Below are 24,770 nucleotides of genomic sequence, written 5' to 3' on the forward strand. Positions count from 1 at the left end.
GCTGCTGGGGAAGGGAGGTTGGAATCAGGAGAAGTGCATTCTGCTGGAGAAACGGACGGCGGCGGGTTCGCGAGCCCGACTGCGTCCTTCCGGCTTCAGGTGAGGAGGGCGCTTACCTCTCCCCAGGCCTTGCACTTCTGGCTCCGGAATAACTTCCTAGCTTGGTCCCTGGATGCGGAACTTAGGGACGCCCCAGTGGAACCCCGCGCCCTGAGAAGGTTCGGCCGTTCTCGGCGGCCCCAACCGTCAGGGCTGAGGCGCCGGAATCCCGGTTGTTTCGGGGTTTCTGAGAGGCCCTTGGTCGGGGTGGGGGCGGGGAAGACAGGAAGTTGGAGCGATCCCGGAAGTTACCGAGTTCGGAGGCGAGTTCGCTGCAGGCCGGAGATTCCCCAGCGCGTCTCCCGGGAGCCGACCCTTAAACTCTTCATTTGCAAATAATTGTTCTCTGTTTGAGCGCTGGTTAGTTGCGTCACTTCCGAGGTGACTGAAGAACGTAATTTTTAATTTTATTTAGCTTAACCTCACAGCAACACTGCGATGTACATACTTTTATTATTATATTACAGGTGAACTAGTTAGGGGAAACCCGCCTAAGGTCCCACCGGTATAGTAGCTGTCGGAGCAAGGATTTGAGCCAAAGTCGGCCTGCGGCTTGACTTCCTGATGCCGCTTCTTATTTTGTTAATTGGGGTGCCATCTCCTCCCGGCCTGTTGTGGACATTGATTGAAATCTGAGTAACAAAGCTTGGTAAGATGAATAGTGGGAGGTTAACATTTTAAACTCCCAACTCTGATGGTACAAATAAATAGAAAATCGAGGTCAAGGTTGCTTAAGGCTTGGGGTGGCAGTAGGACCGTCTTTTGCTCTAGGCCAGAGATTTTCAGCTGGTGTGTGTGTGTGTCAAGGGTTTTTAAAGCATGCAATACCTGACTGGGTATGTGCCTGCAACCAAGGTACATGCCCTTGACCAGAATCGAACCTGGGACCCTTGAGTCTGCAAGCTGACCCTCTATCCACTGAGCCAAACCGGTTAGGTCAAAATATATTTTATTGATTTTGGAAAGGAATGAAGCGGGAGAGAGATAGAAACATCAATAATAAGAGAGAATCATTGATCGGCTGCCTCCTGCACGCCCAGGCATGTGCCCTGATCGGGAATCGAACCATGACCTCCTGGTTCATAGGTCCATGCTCAACCACTGAGCCATGCCGGCTGGGCTAGCTTGTCAAGTTAAAAAAAAAATGACAACAGCCAACACAACACTAGTTGTCCGGTGCGAGTGAATCAAAATTATACCTTTTAGTTTTTTGTCAGGTCGGCAAAAAAAAAAAAAAAAAAAATACGTTTTTTGGTGTGCCGCAGAATTTTAGTAATTACTTTGTGTGCCATGAGATGAAAAAGGTTGGAAATCATTGTTCTAGGTACCTATTACCCCAAGGGCTGGAGGGATTAATATTTCCCCACATTGTTAGGAAACTTTGATCCAGAATAGTGCTGTTCTGTAGAACTTTATGCCAGGATGAAAATGTTCCATGTTTCTGCTGTGTCTGTAGCTCTGTATATTGAATGCTGATATGTTCTTAGTTGTTGGGCTTTGGGGTTTTTTTGGTTTTGCGCAATTTTTTTAGGTATATGGTGGATAATTCAATAGGCATTTAGCATCTGCTATGTACTTGATGCTGTGGAAGATAAAAGTGATGAAGCCAATAGATTTGGCTCTCCGTTTTCCTCTTCTAATCAGAACTAATTGCTCTCTAATCACAACTGGTATATGATGGGAAGAAATTTTACTTTTTAATATTTAACTATACTGAAAAGTACAGAGAATAACTTTAAAAAGACCTGTGCTTTCACCACCCAGACCTAACAAATCTTGGCCTTTACCTTTTGGTATAATAGCTTCCATTTTTTAAAAGAAATAAAAATATTATACATACAGTCAAAGCCTCATGTATCCTTGTACCCTCCCCTCCTGAATTTGGTATTTTAAGTTTAGATAGTAGCATGATTTTACATGTTTTTAAGTGTCCTAAAAATGGAATCCTAGAGGATTTGTTTGCAACCTGCTTCCCCCACCCCTACCCCCACAGATATTATTTTTGTAGAAATTGTATTATGTAGGGGTTCTTAGTTGGAAGAGAGTTTATGATTCCATTTTGACCCAAGGTTTTGCTTTACTTTGTTCTCCATTTTCTGAGTTCTTTCTTTTTGGTGCTTCGGTTAATCATATATCCTGGCTTGATCTTTTAATTTTATTACCGTCTTTTTTTTTTAAATATATTTTATAGATTTTTTACAGAGAGGAAGAGAGAGGGATAGAGAGTTAGAAACATCGATGAGAGAGAAACATCGATCAGCTGCCTCCTGCATGCCCCCTACTGGGGATGTGCCTGCAACCAAGGTACATGCCCTTGACCGGAATCGAACCTGGGACCTTTCAGTCCGCAGGCCGACGCTCTATCCACTGAGCCAAACCGGTTAGGGCATTTTATTACCGTCTTAATTGGCTATCTTTTTCTTCTACTTTCTGGAAGAGTTCCACCACTTTATCTTCCATTCTCATTTTGCTTATTATTTTTCATTTCAAGGACTCTTCTGGTTTGTCCTTTCCTCTAGCAATCTTTTTAAGGAGAGACCTCCAGAAAAGCTCTGTATTGGAAGCTCTGTATGAGTGGCTGAACCTTATCAACCAGTGTGATTTTACTGTTAGATATATGGACAGAGACCCAGTAAAATCCCATTGACTTTTTAAGAGAGTGGGATGGAAGGGGAGAGACAGAGAGAAACACTGATGTGAAAGAGACACATTAGTTTGTTGCCTCTCACATGCACCCTGACCAGATCCACTGGGAATCCTTCAGTGCTAGGACTGACGCTCTAACCACTGAGAAAACTGGTTAGGGCTTTTATAAAAAATACGTTGTTGATTTTCTTTAAAGAGAGCAAAGAACATTGATCAGCTGCATGCCCCCTACAGGGTGAGGAGGGGGCGGGGCGGGTGGAGCTTAAAACCTGGGCATGTGCCCTGACCGGGATTGGAATCTTCCACCTCTTGGTGCATGGGATGATGTTCAACCATACTGGCCGGGCAAAGCTGTCCACTCTTGTCCAAGCCTTCGTAACCACTAGTTACACTCCCGTAGTAACTTATAAACCAGTCACCTGGTTTTTAAATCTTGCTTCCCTAAAGCCCATTCCTAACACAAGAAGAAACTCTCTAACAAGGCCTTCAGCGATAGTGTCCTGCCCTATCAAGCTCATCCCGTGTTATCTGCTCTTCCTTACTCTACTCATTACACTGGTCTGCCTGCTTTCTCAAATGCACCAAATCCCATGCTTGCCAGGGACCTGTGTACTGATATCCTTCTGAAACTTCCTTGGCTCTTATATGGCCAGCTTCATTTAATCCTTTATTCCTCAGCTCAGTTTTATTCTTTCTGAGAGGCCTTCCCTTACTATTGTGTCTGAAATGATGCTTTTTGCCTCCGACTCTTAAAACCAAATATCACAATGTCTTATTTTCACATTTATTCTCCCATTTGCTAGAATGTAAACTCTGTTATGCAGCGTCTTGTCTGTGGGGTGTCTACCTAACAATGCTTAATAAATATTTGTTAAATGGAATTAGAGATGGGAAACATAATGAAAAGGATGGTGTAAATAAAGGTTGCTTAACCTTTTTGGAGAAATTAGGTAATTTCTACTTAGTAATTGAATTAATTTGGTAAATGTCCATATTCAGGTCTTGACAAAGAACTGCAAGAGGTATGGGATATTACTTTCAGACCCAATAGTTCAATCTCCTTATTTCTATTTAAGAAGATCGTACTATGGTCACATGACTTCATGTTTTTAAAGGATGACCTGGACAACTGGCTATAAGTGCTTGTTATGGAGAAAAAAGTGGATGATTACCAAAACACCTCTGACTTAACTAAAATCTCAGTTTTGCCAAAAATGATCTTAAATAGAATTCTACAAAACTAGATATGATTATATCAACTATATGACATGTTTTATCTATTTTACTAATACCTTTTACAAATATTGCTTCCTCAGTGATGGCTCAAGAAGCAATGGAATATGATGTTCAGATGCAGTTAGATCATAATGCTATAGGACAACTTGCTCCAGCTGAACTTGTCAGCAGCCTACAGGGACCACCCTTACTGCAGCCTGCTCCTGCTGAAGTGGTCAACAGCCAAGGGGAACCACACCTGCTGCAACCTGCTCCTGCTGAAGTGGTCAACAGCCAAGAGGGACCACGTCTGCTGCAGCCTGCTCCCGCTGAAGTGGTCAACAGCCAAGAGGGACCACGTCTGCTGCAGCCTGCTCCTGCTGAAGTGGTCAACAGCCAAGAGGGACCACGTCTGCTGCAGCCTGCTCCCGCTGAAGTGGTCAACAGCCAAGAGGGACCACGTCTGCTGCAGCCTGCTCCTGCTGAAGTGGTCAACAGCCAAGAGGGACCACGTCTGCTGCAGCCTGCTCCTGCTGAAGTGGTCAACAGCCAAGAGGCACCACGTCTGCTGCAGCCTGCTCCTGCTGAAGTGGTCAACAGTCAAGGGGAACCACACCTGCTGCAGCCTGCTCCACAGGTGTCCATTGACCTGACAGAGGAAGTGGAGCTCTTGGGAGAAGAGAATGTGGAGAACATCAACCCAGGAACTTCAGAGGAGCGTAGGCAGGGATCTGATGCTAACCCCACCATCCGAGTGGCTTCATTGCACTCAGTGAGCAGCTTCATTAATGGGCTACAGAGACTTCATGGCATGCTAGAATTCCTGAGACCCCCTCCAGACAACAATGTGGGGCCAGTAAGAACCAGGAGGAGGAGAGGGACTGCTTCACGCAGAGCGAGAACCGGAGGATCTCAGAGGACCGACAGTGCCAGGTAAATAATAATATATGGGCTATGGGATTAGTACCAGATTGGGAATTTTGAACTTGGGCTCTGGTCATAACCCCAGTACTGCTTAAGATAAGATAGGCATTGTGACTTTTGGCAAGTCAGGTAACTTTTCTGAATCCCTATTTTCTCACAGGTCAGATGAAAATAAAAGTGCTTGCTTTATTTACCTAACAAAGTAATTGAGGGGGTATGTTATACTTACTTAATTTTTCTTTATCTCTCTTTTTATTTTTATCCTTAGCTGAGGACATGTTTAGAGAGAGGAAAGAGGGGGGAGGGAGAGAGAGAAACATCTATCAGTTGCCTTCCCAGTGTGCCGCAACCGGAGATGGAACCTGCAAGCCCTTTATGTGTCCTGGCCGGGAATTGAACCAGCAACTTTTTAGTGCACAGGACAGTGTTTAACCACTGAGCCACTCTGGCCAGGCAAGGGATAAGTTATACTCAGAGGCTTTGAAAACTGATGGTAGTTTATTGGCAATGGCTTTTGTAGAGGCTGGCTTTTCTTTAGATCATTTGCATCTTGTATATAAAAAATATATATATTTCTTTTTTTTTTAATATATTTTATTGATTTTTTTTACAGAGAGGAAGGGAGAGGGATAGAGAGTTAGAAACATCGATGAGAGAGAGACATTGATCAGCTGCCTCCTGCACGCCCCCTACTGGGGATGTGCCCGCAACCCAGGTACATGCCCTTGACCGGAATCGAACCTGGGACCCTTCAGTCCACAGGCCGACGCTCTATCCACTGAGCCAAACCGGTTAGGGCTATATATATTTCTTAATTTGCAGGTTCACTCCACTCAACCAAGATCCATTGTTTATTGGCACTCTACATAGTGATGTAGGCTAGATTTAGAGAAATCTTGTGAAAAGGAGAATGTGAATTAAGAGCTTATCTGACGGAGTGGGAAGCATTCCAGTCTTCCTCACCTGAGACTGTTGAAGAGTTGAAAATTTTTTTTCATAGTTTTTGGTTTGAATTTACCTCTTGAAAGGCTAAACTGTCCAGTCTTGACAGGATTATTATAAAGAATAACAATTGTCTATGTCTTACCTGTTTTTAATGTCCCCCTGCTTTATTTGAAAGACTTTATTTCATATTTGGTCTCTTAAATATTTTTATGTTTAAAGAGGTGGAATTCATTTTATGGACCCCAAGAGTGTTTTGTTCAAGGTCTCATAGCTACCACACAGAAGAAGTAGAGCTGGTATTGAACCTGGATTGGACTCGTTTTCTGCATAGACAGATGTAGAGGGAGCTTACTCCTTTTGTCTTAACACTATGAGAATAGTGAGATGGTACTAAAAACAGTGGCTAGGTCATCTGTTTTTACAAATGAGGAAGCTGATAGGATAATTTGTGATTTGTCTGAGGTAACTCTGGAATTGGGATTGTGCCTTCGGTTTCAGGATTCAGCATCCTTTTCCATGGATCCTGCTGATTACTGTAGCAGGGCCTGCTATGAATGTGGTTCCAGCCTCTGTAGGGCCTGGTCATTCCTGGATGTGACCCATCAAAGATGGTGGGTGTCTAGTTCTGTGTTAAACAAGAGTTACAAATGCATCCAACTCTGTTACTTTAAGGTGTCATTCCTTCAGATTATGAAGGCAAAAATAAGACTTCACACAGTTGTGTGATAGGTGACAGTACCTTGTAGTGCAGTTTGGGGCCTCTGTTGAAGTGCGTAAATGGGCTGAGAGTTGAGAGTGGTGTCCCCCAGGGACTGGCTGACCAAGAGGCGCACAGTATTCCTCAGCCTTGGTTGTTCATACAGTCACTTGAGTGATTGCTCTTGGTCGGGGACACTTGTGTTAACCACATCACAGAATGACACTTACAAATCAAGTGCCAGTTTACAGAAATAGGAACTCTACAGAGAACAAATTATCTTATTGGCATGTTCAGCATGATTCTCCTAGAAGATATTTACACACACAAGCCAAACAATAATTAGAAAATTGCTGGCAGCCCTAACCGGTTTGGCTCAGTGGATAGAGTGTCGGCCTGCGGACTCAAAGGTCCCAGGTTCGATTCCGGTCAAGGGCATGTACCTTGGTTGCGGGCACATCCCCAGTAGGGGGTGTGCAGGAGGCAGCTGATCAATGTTTCTCTCTCATCCATGTTTCTAACTCTCCCTCTCCCTTCCTCTCTGTAAAAAAATCAATAAAATATATTTAAAAAAAATTGCTGACATATGTAGAATCTTTGCTCAGGTTACAGAATTTAGATGTTGAAAGATATTAATCAATCTATTTGACTGACAGTCACATGTTTGTCTCCACAAAGTGGAATAAACCTAAAAGGCCAAGGACTGTGTAGTTCAGTGTAAAGAACATGGATTCTGGAACCAGATAAATGTGCATTAAAACTTTTTTGCCACTTTGATTAGTTAATGTACTGGAGGTTCCAGGTTAGGCAAAGAGAGATTGAGACAAGACGAGATGAGACTAGATAAACAAGGCATTTCTATTAGAAAGAAATGCCCTGGCCGGTTTGGCTCAGTGGATAGAGCATCAGCCTGTGGACTAAAGGGTCCCAGATTCGATTCTGGTCAAGGGCACATGCCTGGGTTGTGGGCTCAATCCCCAATAGGGGTGTGCAAGAGGCAACCAATCAGTGATTCTCATCATTGATGTTTCTATCTCTCCCTCACCCTTCCTCTCTGAAGTCAATAAAAATAAATATATATTTTTTTAAATAAATAATATTATAGCTATTTGCAGATGATATAATCCTTGTATTTATCATCAAGTTGTGAAAAAAACCAGACCCAAGAGGCCACATATTATATGGTCCTATTCATGAAAATACAGAATAAGCAAATCCATAGAAACAAAGTAAATTAATGGTGCCACAGGCTGTGGGGGAAGGAGAAAAGAAAGTGACTGCTTATGGGTACAGAGTTCATTTTAGAATCTTGTGGTTATGCTAAAAATCACTGGTTTGTGCTGTTAAATTGTGAATCAAAGGCTTCACAATTATACTACTTATTTTAATTTATTCACATTTCTTATAAGGGTGAATCTTCTATCTATTGAATGGGATACTAAATAGTGTTTATTTTGTTCCATTTAATCATCCATTTTTTTAAAGATATATTTTATTGATTTTTTTACAGAGAGGAAGGGAAAGGGATAGAGTTAGAAACATCGATGAGAGAGAAACATCGATCAGCTGCCTTCTGCACAACTCCCACTGGGGATGTGCCCGCAACCAAGGTATATGCCCTTGACCAGAATCAAACCTGGCACCCTTCAGTCCGCAGGCCAAAGCTCTATCCACTGAGGCATACCGGTTAGGGCAATCATCCACTTTTTTAATAGAAAGCCCTAGTTAGTCATAAATTTTAGCAATCCTATGAGAAATCAAAAGTTTTCTGCATGAGCAATCTCCACTAATGTTTCTGGGTAATAATATATCTTAATGTCATAAAAACAGTTATTAAAACTTAAAGTAGGTCACCTTTCACTAATACTTTGTGATTATTAGCTTGGTAGTATGTTCTAAAGTTCAGAACACCTTTTAGGTTTTTAATATCAAATGTCATTAATTCTGGGTGGAGTATGGCTTGCTACCTTGAAAATGAGAAAAACTGAGATATAAAAGTGGTTATGGTTAAAACTCAGCCAGCCAGAATGAATTGGAATGTTAAATCTGCTCCCAACTCTCCTCATCTTGAGTTCTTTTTTGATAATGTTGTGTTTTTAACCTTAAGCAGATATTAAGCTTGAGAAGAAAAATAATCCTAATATATAAAAAGCCAGAAGCCGCCATGACCAAAACAACTAGACAGATGACTGAACAGCAGGCTGCGGGGAGCGACAAGGCCGGCAGGGGGGTTAGTGAGGGATGACCAAACAACTGAACAGCAGGCTGCGTGGAGCGACCAGGCTGGCAGGGGGGGCAATAAGGGACGACCAGGCTGGTGGGGGGAGGGGCAGTTAGGGGTGACCAGGCCAGCAAGGGGGGAGGGGCGGCAGTTGGGGGTGACCAGGTCGGTAGGGGGGGCAGTTAGGGGAGTTCAGGCCGGCAGACAGAGGCAGTTAGGGGTGATCCGGCAGGCAGACAGGTGAGCAGTTAGGAGCCAGCGGTCCCGGATTGTGAGAGGGATGTGATTGGGCCTAAACCGGCAGTCGGACATCCCCCTAGGGGTCCCAGATTGGAGAGGGTGCAGGCTAGGCTGAGGAGACGACCTCCCCCCCCCCATGTACAAATTTCGTGCACCGGGCCTCTAGTCCTATATAATAAAAGCCTAATGTGCTAAGTGTCCAGTCGTCCAGTTGTCTGTTCAACCAATCAAAGCGTAATATGCTGAAGATATGCTAAGGCTGCTCAACTGCTCACTATGACATGCACTGACCACCAAGGGGCAGACAGTGGACCAGTAGGTTAGCTTGCTTCTGGGGTCCGGCCGATTGGGACTGAGCAAGACAGGCCGGACACGCCTGGAGCCCTCCCACGATCCCTCCCCGGCTGGCCAACTGCCCGCATCCCCTCCACCCCCCGTGTACGAATTTCGTGCACTGGGCCTGTAGTCCTATATAATAAAAGCCTAGTGTGCTACCCTAATTGATTTGGCTCAGTGGATAGAGCATCGGCCTGCGGACTGAAGGGTCCTGGGTTCGGTTCTGGTCAAGGGCATGTACCTTGGTTGCAGGCACATCCCCAGTAGGGGGTGTGCATGAGGCAGCTGATTGATGTTTCTCTCTTATCGATGTTTCCAACTCTCTCCCTCTCCCTTCCTCTCCATAATAAATAAAATATATTTTTTTAAAAAGTAAAAGCCTAGTGTGCTAAGTGTCCAATCATCCAGTTGTCCGTTCAACCAATCAAAGCATAATATGCTAATGATATGCTAAGGCTGCTCAACCGCTCAGTATGACATGCACTGACCACCAAGGGGCACACAGTGGACCAGTAAGTTATCTTGCTTCTGGGGTCCGGCTGATCAGGACTGAGCAAGACAGGCCAGACATGCCTGGAGCCCTCCCGTGATCCCTCCCCAGCTGGCTAACTGCTTACATCCCTCCCTGGTCCCCATTGTGCAATGCTGGGGTCCCTCGGCCTGGCCTGGGCCTTCGCAATCCAGGACCCCTCAGGGGATGTCAGAGAACCGGTTTCAGCCCTTTGGCGGAATGACTGGTTGCTAAGATGCGCACTGACCACAAGGGGGCAGACGGTCCAAGCAGGAGCTGCCCCTTGATGGTCAGTGCGCTTCCACAGGTGGAGCGCTGCTCAGCCAGAAGCCAGGCTCAATGTTCCCTTAGGGCTCCGGGACTGCGAGAGGGCACAGGCCGGGCTGAGGGACCCCCCGAGTGCACAAATTTCATGCACTGGGCCTCTAGTGTCTTAAAATAAGAGCTGAAACGATGGCTGAGCCAGACTTCATTCTGTATCCCAAAAGGCCTGATCTGCCTAACCTGTAGCAGCAGAATCCATGAGACCATATTTGACCAACGGCCCTTTTTCTTCATGCCCACTTTCTCTTTCCAACCCTCTAATATTGACAGACTTCTGAGTCATATCTTTTAAAAGGTATTAACACATAGCCAAAGGGGCCAGTATAGTAGGATTAGCTTTTAGTAGAAGAGTCGAGCTTCAGTGTGGGCTAATATAATTGAGTGGAAGAGAGTATACAGACCAGCCAGCATCTGCCTAATTCTGCTATTTTGTTCAAAGGCAGCATTTAAGGGCCAGGAGATGGATTCAAATGACTAGGATTTGCCTCCAAATCACATTGGGTTATTTTTATGATGGTGGCCTATTGTACATTCTATTGCCTTTATTCATAAATAGGTCCAGAGCACCACCATTGGATGCTTACTTTCAAGTGAGCAGGAGCCAACCTTCTTTGCCAACTACTTCTCATGATTCAGGGGCTAGCAATCCTGGATCTGAAGACTTGCAGGTACCAAGTAATTCTGATTCTGACAATGAAAGTTCCATAGAGTATGAAGAGGTGGTTGTGCAGACAGACGAACCTGAAGTTGCCATTTTAGAAGGTGAGTGTTTATTCAGGTTTGGATTCACAAGGCTAATATATAGAAAGCTTAGACTCCAGCCCGGCTTGGTGTGGCTAAGTGTTTAGAGTAACCGTGGGCAAACTACGGCCCGCGGGCTGGATCCGGCCCGTTCGGCTGTTCTATCCGGCCCGCGGAGCCGAAAGAGCGGAGGGTTCTCTTGCTCTCCCCTCTGCACCTTTACTTTGAATTTATATTAGTTCACACAAACACTCCATCCATGCTTTTGTTCCGGCCCTCCGGTCCAGTTTAAGAACCCATTGTGGCCCTCGAGTCAAAAAGTTTGCCCACCCCTGGTATAGAGCATTAGCCCGTGTACCAAAGGGTCTTCGGTTCAATTCCTAGTTAAGGGCATATACCTGGGTTGCAGTTTGCACCCCTGGTGAGGGCACCTGCGGGAGGCAACCGATTGATGTTTCTCTCTCCCCCTCCTTCCTTTCCAGTCTCTCTAAAAATCAGTGGAAAAAATATCCTCCGGTGAGGATTAACAAAAAATATTCAGACTTCAAAAGGCTAGAGTCTCTGGATACGTGTTTTGATACTTTTTCTTTTCCCCTGCAAATGCTATAGATTTCTGCTTTATAGTGCAGCTTTCACTGGCCATAATTATATAGAGAGGATTTGATCTGACTTGCAATTTAATATGATTTGTGACCCAGTGAATCATTTTGTAATGACAAATCAATGTGTATCAATGTGTAATGACATTTTATATTCCCTTTCATTTTCTTAGACATCTGAGAAGGAAGTAGATTTTTGTTTGTTTGTTTGTTTGATTGTTTTTAAAGAAAAGCTTTGTAAATTCAGTGCCCTATCTAGTCTTCTACTTTTTAAGTCCTAGTATAATGTTATGTATTGTGCAAATGGAACTTTATTTAGCAACTGGTGGGCAGAGACCCCTAAAGCATATGTCTTGCTTACATTAAAAACCCTCTGATACCCCAGATTGTGGGTTTTTCTCACTAAATGGAACCAGGGCCTTTTGGAGAAATGGCTTTCCAGGTCCAGGATAGGAATCTCAAATATGAGTCTATGGCAGGGGTGGGCAAACTTTGACTCAAGGGCCACAATGGGTTCTTAAACTGGACCGGAGGGCTGGAACAAAAGCCTGGATGGAGTGTTTGTGTGAACTAATATAAATTCAAAGTAAAGGAGTGGAGGGGAGAGCAAGAGAACCGGATAGAACAGCCGGATCCGGGCCGTAGTTTGCCCAAGGCTGGTCTACGGTATCTTATTAGGCTAGAAAGCAATTCTCATAGAGTTATATCATAAGAACAACCTAGAAAGTGTTCTTAGTGACGTAAAATAAAATAGGACAGTTTGAGCATCAAAAAGAATAATGAGTGTGTATTTGTATTTAAATAGGTTGAAATGCATTAAATCCATAATTATGTATTTTTTAAAAACCTCATTTATTGCCCTGGCCACGTAGCTCGGTTGGAGTGTTGTCCCAATATACCAAGGTTGGCAGTTCCATCCCTGGTCAGGGCACATATAAGAATCAACCAATGAATGCATAAATAAGTGGAACAACAAATTGATGTTTCTCTCTCTCAAAGAAAATCAATAAAAACAAACTTGTTTGTCAGTCATTTTAATAAATTATAAGAGCCCTAACTCATTAGTCTGAAAGCTGGAAAATAAAGGAGTAAACATTTATCTTGCCTTTCCTTGTGTGAACTGTATTCAGGAAAACCAAATAATTGATGAAGTCTAGGGGAAATAATGAACAACATAAACTGATGAACAGAAACAGACCCAGAGACAGGGAAGCATCGATCAGACTGTCAAACCTCAGGGAAGGTAGGGGAGGGTGGGGGTAGGGGGAGAAATCAACCAAAGGACTTGTATGCATGCATATAAGCCTAACCAGTGGTCACGGACAACGGGGGTGGGGGCATGCGTGGGGAAGGGTTCGGGAGGGGAATGGGGGGATGATCACAAATATGTGATACCTTAATCAATAAAGAAATTTTAAAATAATAATAATAATTAATGAAGGAGGTTTTAGGGTTGTTTTTAAAGACTTTCTTTTAGAGTAGTTGAAAAGTAGGGTTCACAACAAAATTGAGAGCAAGATACAGAGATTTCTCATACCCTCTATCTCTGCACATGCATTGCCTGCCTCTCCATTATCAGCATCATTCACCAGAATGATGCATTTGTTATCTACCTAATAAAAGAGTAACATACTAATTGACTGTAACTTCACGACACCCACCAGCCAATCAGGCGTGAGTATGCAAATTAACCCAACAAAAAAATGTTGGGTTAATTTGTATATGGAGGCACTGCTGGGCGGGGTGGGACACTTGCTTTCTGTACCACCCCAGCTGCTCCTGGCCTCTAGGCAGCGTGAAGGCGGAAAGGCTGCTCTGGCCAGACCGAAGGTGGTGCCGGCAGCCAGGGGAAGGAAGGCCCATTGCACATATCTTTGTGCATTGGGCCTCTAGTATATCATAATTACCTGAAGTCCATAGTTTACTTTAGGGTTAACTTTTGGTGTTACACATTTTATGGGTTTGAACAACCATCATTCTAATATACAGAGCATATTCACTGCCCTAAAAACTCTCTGTTCTGCCATTGTATCCCTCCCACCCACGCCAAAGGGAGATTTTTTAAATAGAAGAATTACCACTCTAGCTGGTTTGGCTCAGTGGACAGAGCATCAGCCTGCGGACTGAAATGTCCCGGGTTTGATTGCCCGGGGTTGTGGGCTCGATCCCCAGTAGGGGGCATGCAGGTGGCAGCTGATTAATGATTCTCTCTCATCATTGACGTTTCTGTCTCTCTCTCTCCCTGTCCCTTTCTGAAATCAATTAAAATATATTTATAAGTAAATAAATAAAAGTGTTACCTAGTAATGGCAGAAATGATGGGGAGGGGGGTCATTTTGTGGCTCCTAATAAAACAATGTATGCAGGTAAAGATCATCAATGGATCCTAAAGTTATTCGGTTGAAAGGTTAATGGAATTCTTTTTCTAGAGGGACCAGGCTAAAATCTCCAGAACTTATGTGCCTCTTGATATGCTATAGTCAGAAATATCTACACCACTAAGAAGTATTGTTGCAAAACAAAAAACATGAATTTATTTAAGACTCTAGATATAATAACTAATTTGCACAGTTTACAGAAAGGAATAGAGGAACAAGGTAAGCAGTATCTCACTGCTTACCTTGCAATCATTCAAATCTAAAATGTATGACATTTGGAACATCTACAAAAATACCTAAATGTATATGAAAATCTAGTTTTGTAAAGGGAAAATCTCAAATCAGTGGGGATAAGAGAATTAAATTCTTGTTAAAACTGGATATCTAACTGAAAAACAATAAAAGTAGATTCATTCCTTATACTATAAAACAGGATATAGTAAGTGGATTGGAGATCTAGGGTAAAAAATGAAACCATTTTGGTATTAGAAGAGTATATGAGTGATAAAATCCAGAAATAAGGAGTACTTCAAAATCTAGAAGCAATCCAAGAAAAATTACATGAAAAATGACTAAAAATTAAAAATCACCTCCTTGACCATTAATGAAGGTGTGGAAGATTGTTGAAGACCCTGATAGTTTAGGGGTCAGACTGATAACACCGGAACCCAATATGAGCCTCCTGATGTGCTATAATCAGAGATGCACAACCTAAGAAGTATCTTGCTGCCCCTCCTCTTCCCCAAAAACCAGAGTTGAATCTACTGAAGCCTCTGGATCTGTCAGTTTATAGGAAATGTAAGCAGTGCCACAAGAAAACCGACAAATCCAGGATGTAGCACTTTTTATAAGACCAATGACCAAGCTCCCTCAATATATCAGTGACGAGGAGGGGATAAAAATGAGTAAAGGAAAATTGTTATGAAGGAAAAACCATGACTTAAGAGACATAACAATCAAGCTCATTTTGGAGACCTTGTTTAGATCCTGGTTGGAATAAATTCACTGTAGTAGATACAGTTGGGAAATTTTGAATATGAACCGGGTGTCTGGGTATTAAAAGGTATTAGAGGATTAGTGTTAATTTTATGAGGTACAATAATAATGTTATGTAAAAGTAAATCCTTATCAGTTAGTGTTACAAAAGTTTTTACAAGTGAAATGATATTTAAGAGTTTGTTATTAAGTATTCCAAAAGAAAATAATGGGAATCGGGCTAAGCTGGAACAAGATTATAAAAATAATTGATTATTTTGAAATGGGGTGATATGAACCTATGGGTAGTTAAGCTGTTCTGTCTACTTTTTATATATATTAGAAAATATGTCAAATAAGTGGGGGGAAATTCACTGATGCTACTTGGGAAAATTGTCATCCCTTTTACAGTTACACTACCAATTAGAAATGGTGAGTTCAGGCTCTCTTAGCCTCTGATACCTTATGACATATGTCTTCTTTTGTTATTACCTATTCTGTTTTTTCTGGAAACGATTTGGCAGAACAACCAGGAGGTGTTTCAGCAGAGCAAGAAGTTACATGTAGTGGTGGAAGAGAGACACTCCCCAAGCAGGTAATGTGAACATTTTTTTAAATGAAAAGGTTTGGATTTTTCATTTAGAAAGGAGACTGCAGGCTAAAATGAAAAACTTGCAGGCTTTATAGGCAGAAAGTCTAGGAGTAGATCTTATCTAAGTTAGTCATTTGTGTGACTTCTTTCTCTTAGTTTTAAAAAAGGTTGGCGGGTAGTGGGTGAAGATGTGAGGGTAACTTGTCCTGTCTAACAAGGTTAAGTATCAATTAAAATAATATATAGGAATGTAGTTTATGAACTGTCTGGCAGAAGGTGATAGCTATGTGATAAGCAATTTTTAATTTAAAAAATAACAAATTATTGTTCTTAATATAAGTTATTTACATTAATTGTGGACTTAGCCAATCCCAAAACATCATTTATCTACTTTTTGCATGTTTGTGTATGGTCTCTGTTTTTATTTCTTCCCTCTAGAAAAAAATTTTACGTACATGTGAATTTATGTGTAAAAACGTTTTAAATTTACACAAGTGGGATTATATTATATCTTGTTTTTATTCCTTTTCCCACCGACTACATTTTGGAGAGCTTTCTATTATCAGCACATAAAGTTGAACCTTATTTTTATTAATAACTTAATAATAGTATTCCATCATATAAATAAAATTTTTGTTAACTTTTATGTGTACTATGGTCATTCCCTTTTCTTTTTTATTTACTTATTTAAATCCTCACCCAAGCATATATGTATTGATTTTAGAGAGAGGGCAAGTGGGGGAAGGGAATGGTGGGAGTTGAGGGGTGTCTTTGATGTAGGTGCCCTGACCATGAATGGAACCCAAAATCTTTCAGAATACAGGATGGCACCCCAACCAACTGAGCCACACTGGCCAAGGGCTCTTTCTAATATAAGTCATGCTGCACTGAATATCCTTGTAGAAATGTGTTGGCAAATTTTGTGTCTGTATTCGTGACATATATTCCTAGCAGAGAGATTGTTATGTCAAAGGAAAGATATGTATTTTAGTTTTAATAGATAATGCCAAATTGCCCTCTGGAAAATTTGTACCAGTTTCTACTTGCAGCAACAATATGTAAGCTTCCCCATTTCTCCCTCACTCTTAACAGTGCTTGGTGTCATCAGACATTAATTTATACCATCTAATAGATGAAAAAATTTGCATTTTTAAAATTTGCTGCTTTTTTTTTTTAATTATAAGCAAAAAATTATTGACCATTTGTAATTTTTTATAAGCTGTTTATATTTTGTTTTTGTGTTATTTTTCTTTGATTCACATGAACCAAGTACTTTATAACCACTTGAGTTGATTATGAAACCTTATTTTGGAAAAATAACAAACTTACTGTTTCCTGTTGGTTATCTGAGTAACTGTTAATTTGTGTGTGTGTGTGTGTGTGTGTGTGTGTCTTTGTAAAGATAGCCCTTTTTCTTCATTTGAATGAAAAAAAAATCCAAGAGTTTCAAGGTCAAAGGGTACTAATGTTTTTGTGCCTTATGTTAGATTTGACTAGTTTGCATTCTAGAAAGAATGACAAGTGATTCATATGTGTTGTAGTTTTTCTGCAGTGTTTTCAATTGGGTTTGTATAATTTTTGTGTGGTTTTGTTAATTTGATAGTTGTGCATCCTCTTCAAGATTGATTTTTGCATTTTCTTTCATTTGAATGTATTCTTGTTTACATCCAGCAGTCTCCCCAGAAGTCCAGTTTTCTCCTGCCTTCCGTTTCTACAGATGAGGAAGAAGGGGACACTTGCACAATATGTTTAGAACAGTGGACTAATGCTGGGGATCACCGGCTTTCTGCTTTACGCTGTGGGCACCTCTTTGGGTTTAGGTGCATTTCTAAGTGGCTCAAAGGACCGACCCGAAAATGCCCCCAGGTAAGGAGTGTAGATAGGGGCTGTGCATGTGCTAAGTCATTTTAAGTCGGGAGGATTCCTGGAACTCAACTAATTGTGTCCTATTGGGCTCTTTAGTGCAACAAGAAAGCCAAGCACAGTGACATTGTTGTCCTTTATGCCCGAACCCTGAGAGCTTTGGACACTAGTGAACATGAGCGCATGAAAAGGTAGGTAAAAAGAACCTGCCTCGCTGGAATGTTCCCTTTTGGTTCCTTGTAGAAATAGGTTGTATGAGTCACTTTTAGTGTGGTTCTGATGCTTTACTTGGGCTGTGACTGGGGATCTCTAGGGATTGTTAACAATCTGCCTCTTATTGTGATTTGTAACATAAATCTGATCATCTTCTCAAAGAGGTCTGCATTGTTTGCTTTCCATTCAGCATTAAAAATGAGGATCAAGATGACAAATAATTGTGGTTTCAGCTATACCTGAAGTTAGACTCCCATGAATTTCTCAGTTACACAAGTCAATACATTGGTTTTCAATTTTAGTTTGCCAATTTAAAACTTCTATTGTAATATACGGAGTACTAACCAGTGTTGCAGAGAGACATGAAAGGGCAGCAGGGAGAAGACTGCCACTTACTCCTTGTATGTGCTTGGCACCTCCTGTAAGCCTCTGCTTTCAGAGCCTGAGTATTGTGTGTTAATTGGAACAGGTAGGTTCAGAAGGAATGGAGTAGCTGTTCCTTCTGCAGGAGCACTTAGGCATTCCCATGACATTGGAATCAGCTCTAAGACTTAAGCCTTTGGTAAATATGACCTGTGGAGATCAAGACCATGGTGTCTTAAGCCCTCTTGAAATGAAAAGCCAGAGAGAAACCTACAACTCTATAATACCTTATACCTGGCTTGGGCAGCATATCCAAGCAGAAAGATATTCTGGGTTTTTTTGTAGCCTGTCCAGATTCTAACCAAGGTATTACATTTACTGCCTGTCTCTTGCCATTTTTTGCTTATGGTGTTCCTAAAAACTCCTACAGCAGCACCCTATACAGAAGACTCAAAAATGAAGCTTTGCACTGTAGTGCAATGAAATAAATTGTTCTTGGAAGCTCAAGAACAATCACTAATAACACTATTTAAAATATGCTTTAAGAATATTAAATAATTTTTATACTCACCACTGAGAGTTCCGTGACATGGGTTCTCAGACATACTACCAGTAAGAAAGTACACAGGCACAACCATTTAGAGAAGCCCTTGCCAGTGTGCTTCAACAGTATGCTTTAAAAGTAATTCTACTTCAGGCATTTATTCTAAAACAATTAAGGATGTATGGAAAAATTTACTTACTGAGTTTTTTCATTTAGCATTGTTAATAATCCAAGCCAAGAGAATTAATGAGTTGAGTAAACTCTGGCATATGTGATGGAATGCTACACCTTCATTAAAACTGCTATTGAAGTGCATATAATATGTTGTCTTGTGAAAGTATATTATTAGTGTGATTATGTTTTTGTGAGCTAGAAAAAGAAAATACTACAGATAGTCATTTGAGGAGTGGGATTACGGATGATTTTAATTTTCTTTGTGTTTTTTTATCTCATTCATTCCAACCAAAACTTATTTGCAGCATTTTAAGATGGCAGTTATATTATAGATACGATAAAAGCTTACTTGTGAATTAAGTTCTCCTTAATTCTATCTTTTTACCCAGAGGATCTATATATATATATATGATTTAGGATGTTTTTACACTTTATGCAAATGCTACTGGGTTATAATTTTCTATCTGTAGCTTTTTTTTCCTTAATGTTATGTTTGATATGTGTAACTCTAGTTTATTCATTTCAATTTCTTTATAATATTTAGTTCTCTAGTTAGAATTTACTTACGTGTCTTTTGTGCTGGTGGACAGTTAAGGTGGTTTCCAGTTTTTGTTAATAAAAGCCATGTTATAGAGAGATGGGCAAGAGTTTCAGTCTAGAAATGGCATTGCGTAGGTCACATGTAATTTCAACTTTACTAGATATTGTCAAATTGCTCTTCTTAGAAGCTGTTACCAGTCTATACTTCCACCAGCAACAATATAAGGTAGTTTTCATTTTTTCATGCCCTCGCCTACTTTATATTATCAGACTTAATTTTTTAAAATATATTTTTATTGATTTCAGAAAGGAAGGGAGAGGGAGAGATAAAAACATCAATGATGAGAGAGTATCATTGATCAGCTGCCTCCCGCATGCCCCCTATTGTGAGCCCACAACCCGAGCATGTGCCCTTGACCAGAATCGAACCCGGGACCTTCCAGTCTGCAGTCCAGTGCTCTAGCCACTGAGCCAAACCAGCTAGGGCCAGGCTTAATTTTGCCAGACTCACAGGGTGAGGTAGTATTTACTTAAGTTGCATTTCCTCAGTTACTAATGAACATACTTTTTATAAATTGTGTTCATATCTTTTGCTCATTTCGAGCAAAACATTGTTTCTTATTGATTTACTGGAGGCCTGATGCACTAAGATTTGTGCAAGAATGGGCCTTCCTTCCTCTGGCTGCCGGCACCGCCTTCGCTCAGGCTGGAGCCGCCTTTTGGCCTTTGCTCCAGCCTGGAGCCGCCTTTCCGCTTTCCCACGCTGCCCAGAAGCCCAGAGAGGCTGGGGCAGTGTGGAATGCCTGTGTCGTTGCCATGGCAACGATGCAAGAGTCCCACCCCTGGCCGCTCGGTGCCTGTGTATGCAAAATAACCCGCCATCTTTGTTGGGTTAATTTGCATACTCCTGATTGGCTGGTGGGTGTCACGAAGGTACGGTCGATTTGCATCTTTCTCTTTTATTAGTGTAGATAGTTTTTCATGTATTCCTTATACTCATTTTTTAAATACATTTTTTGATTGATTTCAGAGAGGAAGGAAGAGGAAGAGATAGAAACATCAATGATGAGAGAGAATCATTAATTGGCTGCCTCCTACATGCACCCTACTGAGGATTGAGTCCAAAACCCAGGCATGCGTCCTGACCAGGAATCAAACTGTGACCTCCTGGTTCATACGTCAACACTCAACTACTGAGCCACACCAGTTGGGCTATACCAGTGGTCGGCAAACTGCAGCTTGCGAGCCTCATGTGGTTTGCTGCTCTGTTGACTAATGAGTTTTCCGACCACTGACCTAGACTCTCAATTCCAATAATTACAGGCTGTTGTTGTTCCTTGTGATTAAGCCCCTAAGCCAGTGGTCAGCAAACTCATTAGGCAACAGAGCGGCAAACTGTGGCTCGCAAGCCGCAGTTTGCCAACCACTGGGCTATACTAATTTTCTTTTATTTGTATACATTGCAAATAATTCTCCAGTGTGTGGCTTGTCTCTGACTTGTTTATGGAATCTTTTCTTGAACATGAGCTTTTAATTTTAATGCGATTATCAGTCTCTTGTGCTTTTTTTGTCTTCACTGCTTCAAGGTCATAAAGATAGAATATCTTCTTCTAAAGGTCTTTAAAAGTCTTAACATTTTATACAGGCTTTTAATCTATCTAAAATCTAGTATTTGGATAACCACTGTGACAACATAATCCTATCTAATAAAAGAGTAATATGCAAATTAACCATCACTTTGTCACACCCACCAGCCAATCAGGAGCAAATATGCAAATAAACCCAACCAAGATGGCTACAGCCACAGAGAGCAGGAGGGATTTCCCCGGCAATGGAGGAAGCCAAGCTTTCCACCTCCCCTTGCCGGCCTAGGCCTCCACTCAAGGCTACAAAGTTTCAATGATAGAAGATACATAAACCCAAACAGAAATGGCGGCAGCCACGGAGCTGGAAAGAGCAGGAGGCTAGGCTTCGAGGGAAGTCTGGGTCCCGGGTGCCAGAGGGAAGCCGGTGCAGCCGGGGGAAGGAAGGCCTACTCTTGCACTAATTTCTTGCATTGGGCCTCTAGTTATTAAATAAGTTTTTTCTTGTCAAGTCTAAAATTAAGTTTCTGTGTATGAATGGACTACTCTTTTGTTCTGTGATCTGGTTATTTCTTTTTTTTTTTTTAATAGATTTTATTGATTTTTTTTACAGAGAGCAAGGGAGAGGGATAGAGTTAGAAACATTGATCAGCTGCCTCCCGCACAGCCCCTACTGGGGATGTGCCTGAAACCAAGGTACATGCATGCCCCTGACCAGAATCGAACCTGGGACCCTTCAGTCTGCAGGCCGACACTATTTCCACTGAGCCAAACCAGCTAGGCCTGGTTGTTATTTCTCCAGTTCTCCAATATATAATTTATTGTAGCTTAAATATGTCCTCCTACTTTGTTCCTTAAAATTGACTTTACTGCCTCGCTGGTATGTCTCAGTGGTTGAGCATTGACCCATGAACCAGGAGGTCATGGTTTGATTCCTGGTCAGGACACATGCTAGGGTTCTGGGCTCAATCCTCAGTAGGGGGCATGTTAGGAGGCAGCGGAGCAATGATTCTATCTCATCATTGATGTTTCTATCTCTCTTTCTCCCTCTCCCTTCCTCTCTCTGAAATCAATAAAAACATGTTTGTTGGTTTTTTTGTTTTGTTTTTTTGTGTTTTTTTTTTTTTTTAATATATTTTATTGATATTTTACAGAGAGGAAGGGAGAGGGATAGAGAGCTAGAAACATCGATGAGAGAGACACATCGATCAGCTGCCTCCTGCACACCTCCCACTGGGGATGTGCCCGCAACCAAGGTACATGCCCTTGACTGGAATCGAACCCGGGACCCTTCAGTTCGCAGGCCGATGCTCTATCCACTGAGCCAAACCGGTTTCGGCTGTTTGTTGGTTTTTTATTTTTGCTATTGTTGGCATTTTGCTCGTCCATATTAATTTTAAAATTAGTTTGCTAAATTCCAGGAAAAGCCTTTTGATATCTTGATTAAAGTTGCATTAAATTTTTAGAGTAACTTGAGAAATGTGATCTTCATGATTTTGAGTCTTTCCAGCCATGAACAATATATAATATCCTTCCAATTATTTACTGTTTTCTTGTGTCTTTTACAAGTGTACTTTGCTTCATAAAGTTCTTACATACCTTTAACTTTATTCCTAGGTTGCTATTGTTAGAATTGCTGTTGTGAATGAATTTTTTTATTGTTATTAATTTACCGATCAGTTATATGGTATATGGGGAATGTGATTAATCTCATTTTCTTGATCTTGATTCTAGCACCTTACTGGACTCTTAATAGTTTGTAGGTTCTCCTGAATTTTGCATGAAATAAATAGGGCAGCTTTATTCCTTTATTTCTAATTTTCATCTTTTTTTTCTATCCTGTGTCATTGAAGTGGAAATCTCTCCTTTTTTTGTATTTCATATTTTCAAATTGTCTTTAGGTACATGCAAATTTATAATTTTTATTTTTGGTGAATGTGCCTTTCATTATGCATTGTTTATCTTTATGCTTAATCATTCTTTTTAATTCTAATTGGTCTTTTGTTATCATTTTCCTGTTACATGCATCCTATGTTTTTCACTTTAGCCTCTTTTTTATAGTGTTATTTGAGTGTCTAATCTAGTAGCTTGTTTTTTCTTTTACTCCAGCAGATAACCTTAGTCTTTTAAAATGTCATTTTATGCTTTCATAATTGGCTCTACTCAAATAGTGAGCTTAGTTCTGATCCCTCATTTTGAATTTTTAGTCCTCATTGCTTAAGGAGCCAAAACTCCTGGTCATCACTGCCTACTTTAACACCAAACCTAGTAGGCTCGTGAGTTTAGCCGTGCGTGCTACATTTCTGTATTGTTTCTGGATTTGAGATTTTTCTCTTGTTATATTTTATTCAGTCATGACATATTTACAGCAAAGTGTATCATAGCATGAACTTACTATGCTACCTTGATGGGAAGTCTTCAGTACCCTTCCTAATTTCTACCTCTTGCTGGCTTTCCCTCTCTAGTACCTTATTACAGGAGCAGATGCTAAGGAAGCAGGCAGAGTTAGAAACAGCGCAGTGCCGGCTCCGACTTCAGGTCCTCACTGAGGAATGCACTAAGCTTCATAATCGTGTCCAGGTAAGTTTGCCCTTTCTAATCCAAATGACTTTTTGTATAGGAATTGAAAAGGAATCTAAATATTACTAAGGTTCATCTCAGATACAAATAGGATTTATCAAAATTGTCAGCAAGTAAACATGACCGACTTTATTTCTGTTTAGAGCATTTGTCCAAAGCTTACATGTTTTATGAGTAAGTCTATTGGGATCTGAATTTTTAAAAAGATTAAACCAGATAACTCAAAACTTAAGTCCTTTCATCTTCCTGCATCTACCAGTAAAATGATGACTTAAACAAAAACAATTTTCAACCCTATTGTTTATGATTCTATGCTCATTTTTTTCATTTGCTTGTTGTAATACTGCAAAAACTACAGCAATTCTCTAGGATTTATGTTAACATTTTCATATAATGGATAAGAAGCCTCCTTGTGCTGGGCTGGTGTGGCTCAGTGATTGAGTGTAGACCCAGGAATTAAGAGTCATCAGTTCCATTCCTGGTCAGGGCTCATGCCCAGGTGGTGGGCTCAATTCCTGGTGGGGAGTGTGCAGGAGGCAGTTGATTGATAATGTTTCTCATCAATGTTTCTATCTCTATCCCTCTTTCTTCCTCTCTCTCTAAAAATCAATAAAAACATATTAAAAAAAAAAACAACCTCCTTATATTAGATCAAGGAATTTTGCATGACAGGAATAACAATCAAAAAAGCTACACATTCCCCTGGCCGGTTAGCTCAGTTGTTCAGAACATCATCCAACATACCAAGGGTGTGGGTTTGATCCCTTGTCAGGGCACATACAAGAATCAACAAATGGCCCTAACGGGTTTGGCTCAGTGGATAGAGCATTGGCCTGCAGACTCAAGGGTCCCAGGTTCGATTCCAGTCAAGGGCATGTATCTTGGTTGCGGGCACATCCCCAGTAGGGGTTGTGCAGGAGGCAGCTGATCGATGTTTCTCTCTCATCGATGTTTCTAACTCTCTATCCGTCTCCCTTACTCTCTGTAAAAAATCAATAAAATATATATATTTTTTTAAAAAAAGAATCAACAAATGAGTGCATGAACAAGAAATGGAACAACAAATTGATGTCTCTCTCATCAATAAAAATAACTTTAAAAAATTTTAATAAAACAATACTAAACAAAAAAGCTTCACATTTATAAAATCTTTTTCATTTTAGGACTTGCAAAAACTTATTCTGCAACATCGGGATCAGCTCTTACTGAGCTCCCAAGGACCTTGGCTAAGCGGCTCGCCCTGCAAACAGCCCCAGCACAAGTACTGTTTCCAGAAGACCTTCACAGTATCTCAGAATGGAAACTGCCGAATTATGACCTACTGTGATGCTCTGAACTGTCTGGTGGTGTCACAACCTTCTCCTCAGGCTACCTTTGTTCCAGGTGAACAGTCTAGATAGAACAAGCATGTCAAACTTGAGGCCCACAACACATACTCATTAACAATTACTCCTTTATTTCAGCCCT

The 24,770-nt window shown here is 41.2% G+C and overlaps 1 protein-coding gene across 4 annotated transcripts in view; it reads left to right on the plus strand.

The window, feature by feature from the left end:
- The window catches only part of RFWD3 (ring finger and WD repeat domain 3), a 39,933-nt gene continuing 15,163 nt past the window's right edge, over positions 1-24,770 (plus strand). The window contains exons 1-8 of one of the 4 annotated variants that reach the window (XM_080645350.1): positions 1-99; positions 4,062-4,893; positions 10,715-10,920; positions 15,376-15,446; positions 17,115-17,309; positions 17,406-17,497; positions 23,189-23,303; positions 24,467-24,686. In XM_080645350.1, the coding sequence (XP_080501476.1) occupies positions 4,064-4,893; positions 10,715-10,920; positions 15,376-15,446; positions 17,115-17,309; positions 17,406-17,497; positions 23,189-23,303; positions 24,467-24,686 (1,729 nt within the window). In that variant the 5' untranslated portion in view covers positions 1-99; positions 4,062-4,063. Of the gene's footprint in view, positions 100-379; positions 481-611; positions 749-4,061; positions 4,894-10,714; positions 10,921-15,375; positions 15,447-17,114; positions 17,310-17,405; positions 17,498-23,188; positions 23,304-24,466; positions 24,687-24,770 lie in introns of those variants that run through there. The other 3 variants (XM_080645353.1, XM_080645351.1, XM_080645352.1) reach the window with 3 other exon arrangements.

The sequence above is a fragment of the Plecotus auritus genome, assembly GCF_963455305.1.
Source record: "Plecotus auritus genome assembly, chromosome: 10".
NCBI lineage: Eukaryota > Metazoa > Chordata > Mammalia > Chiroptera > Vespertilionidae > Plecotus > Plecotus auritus.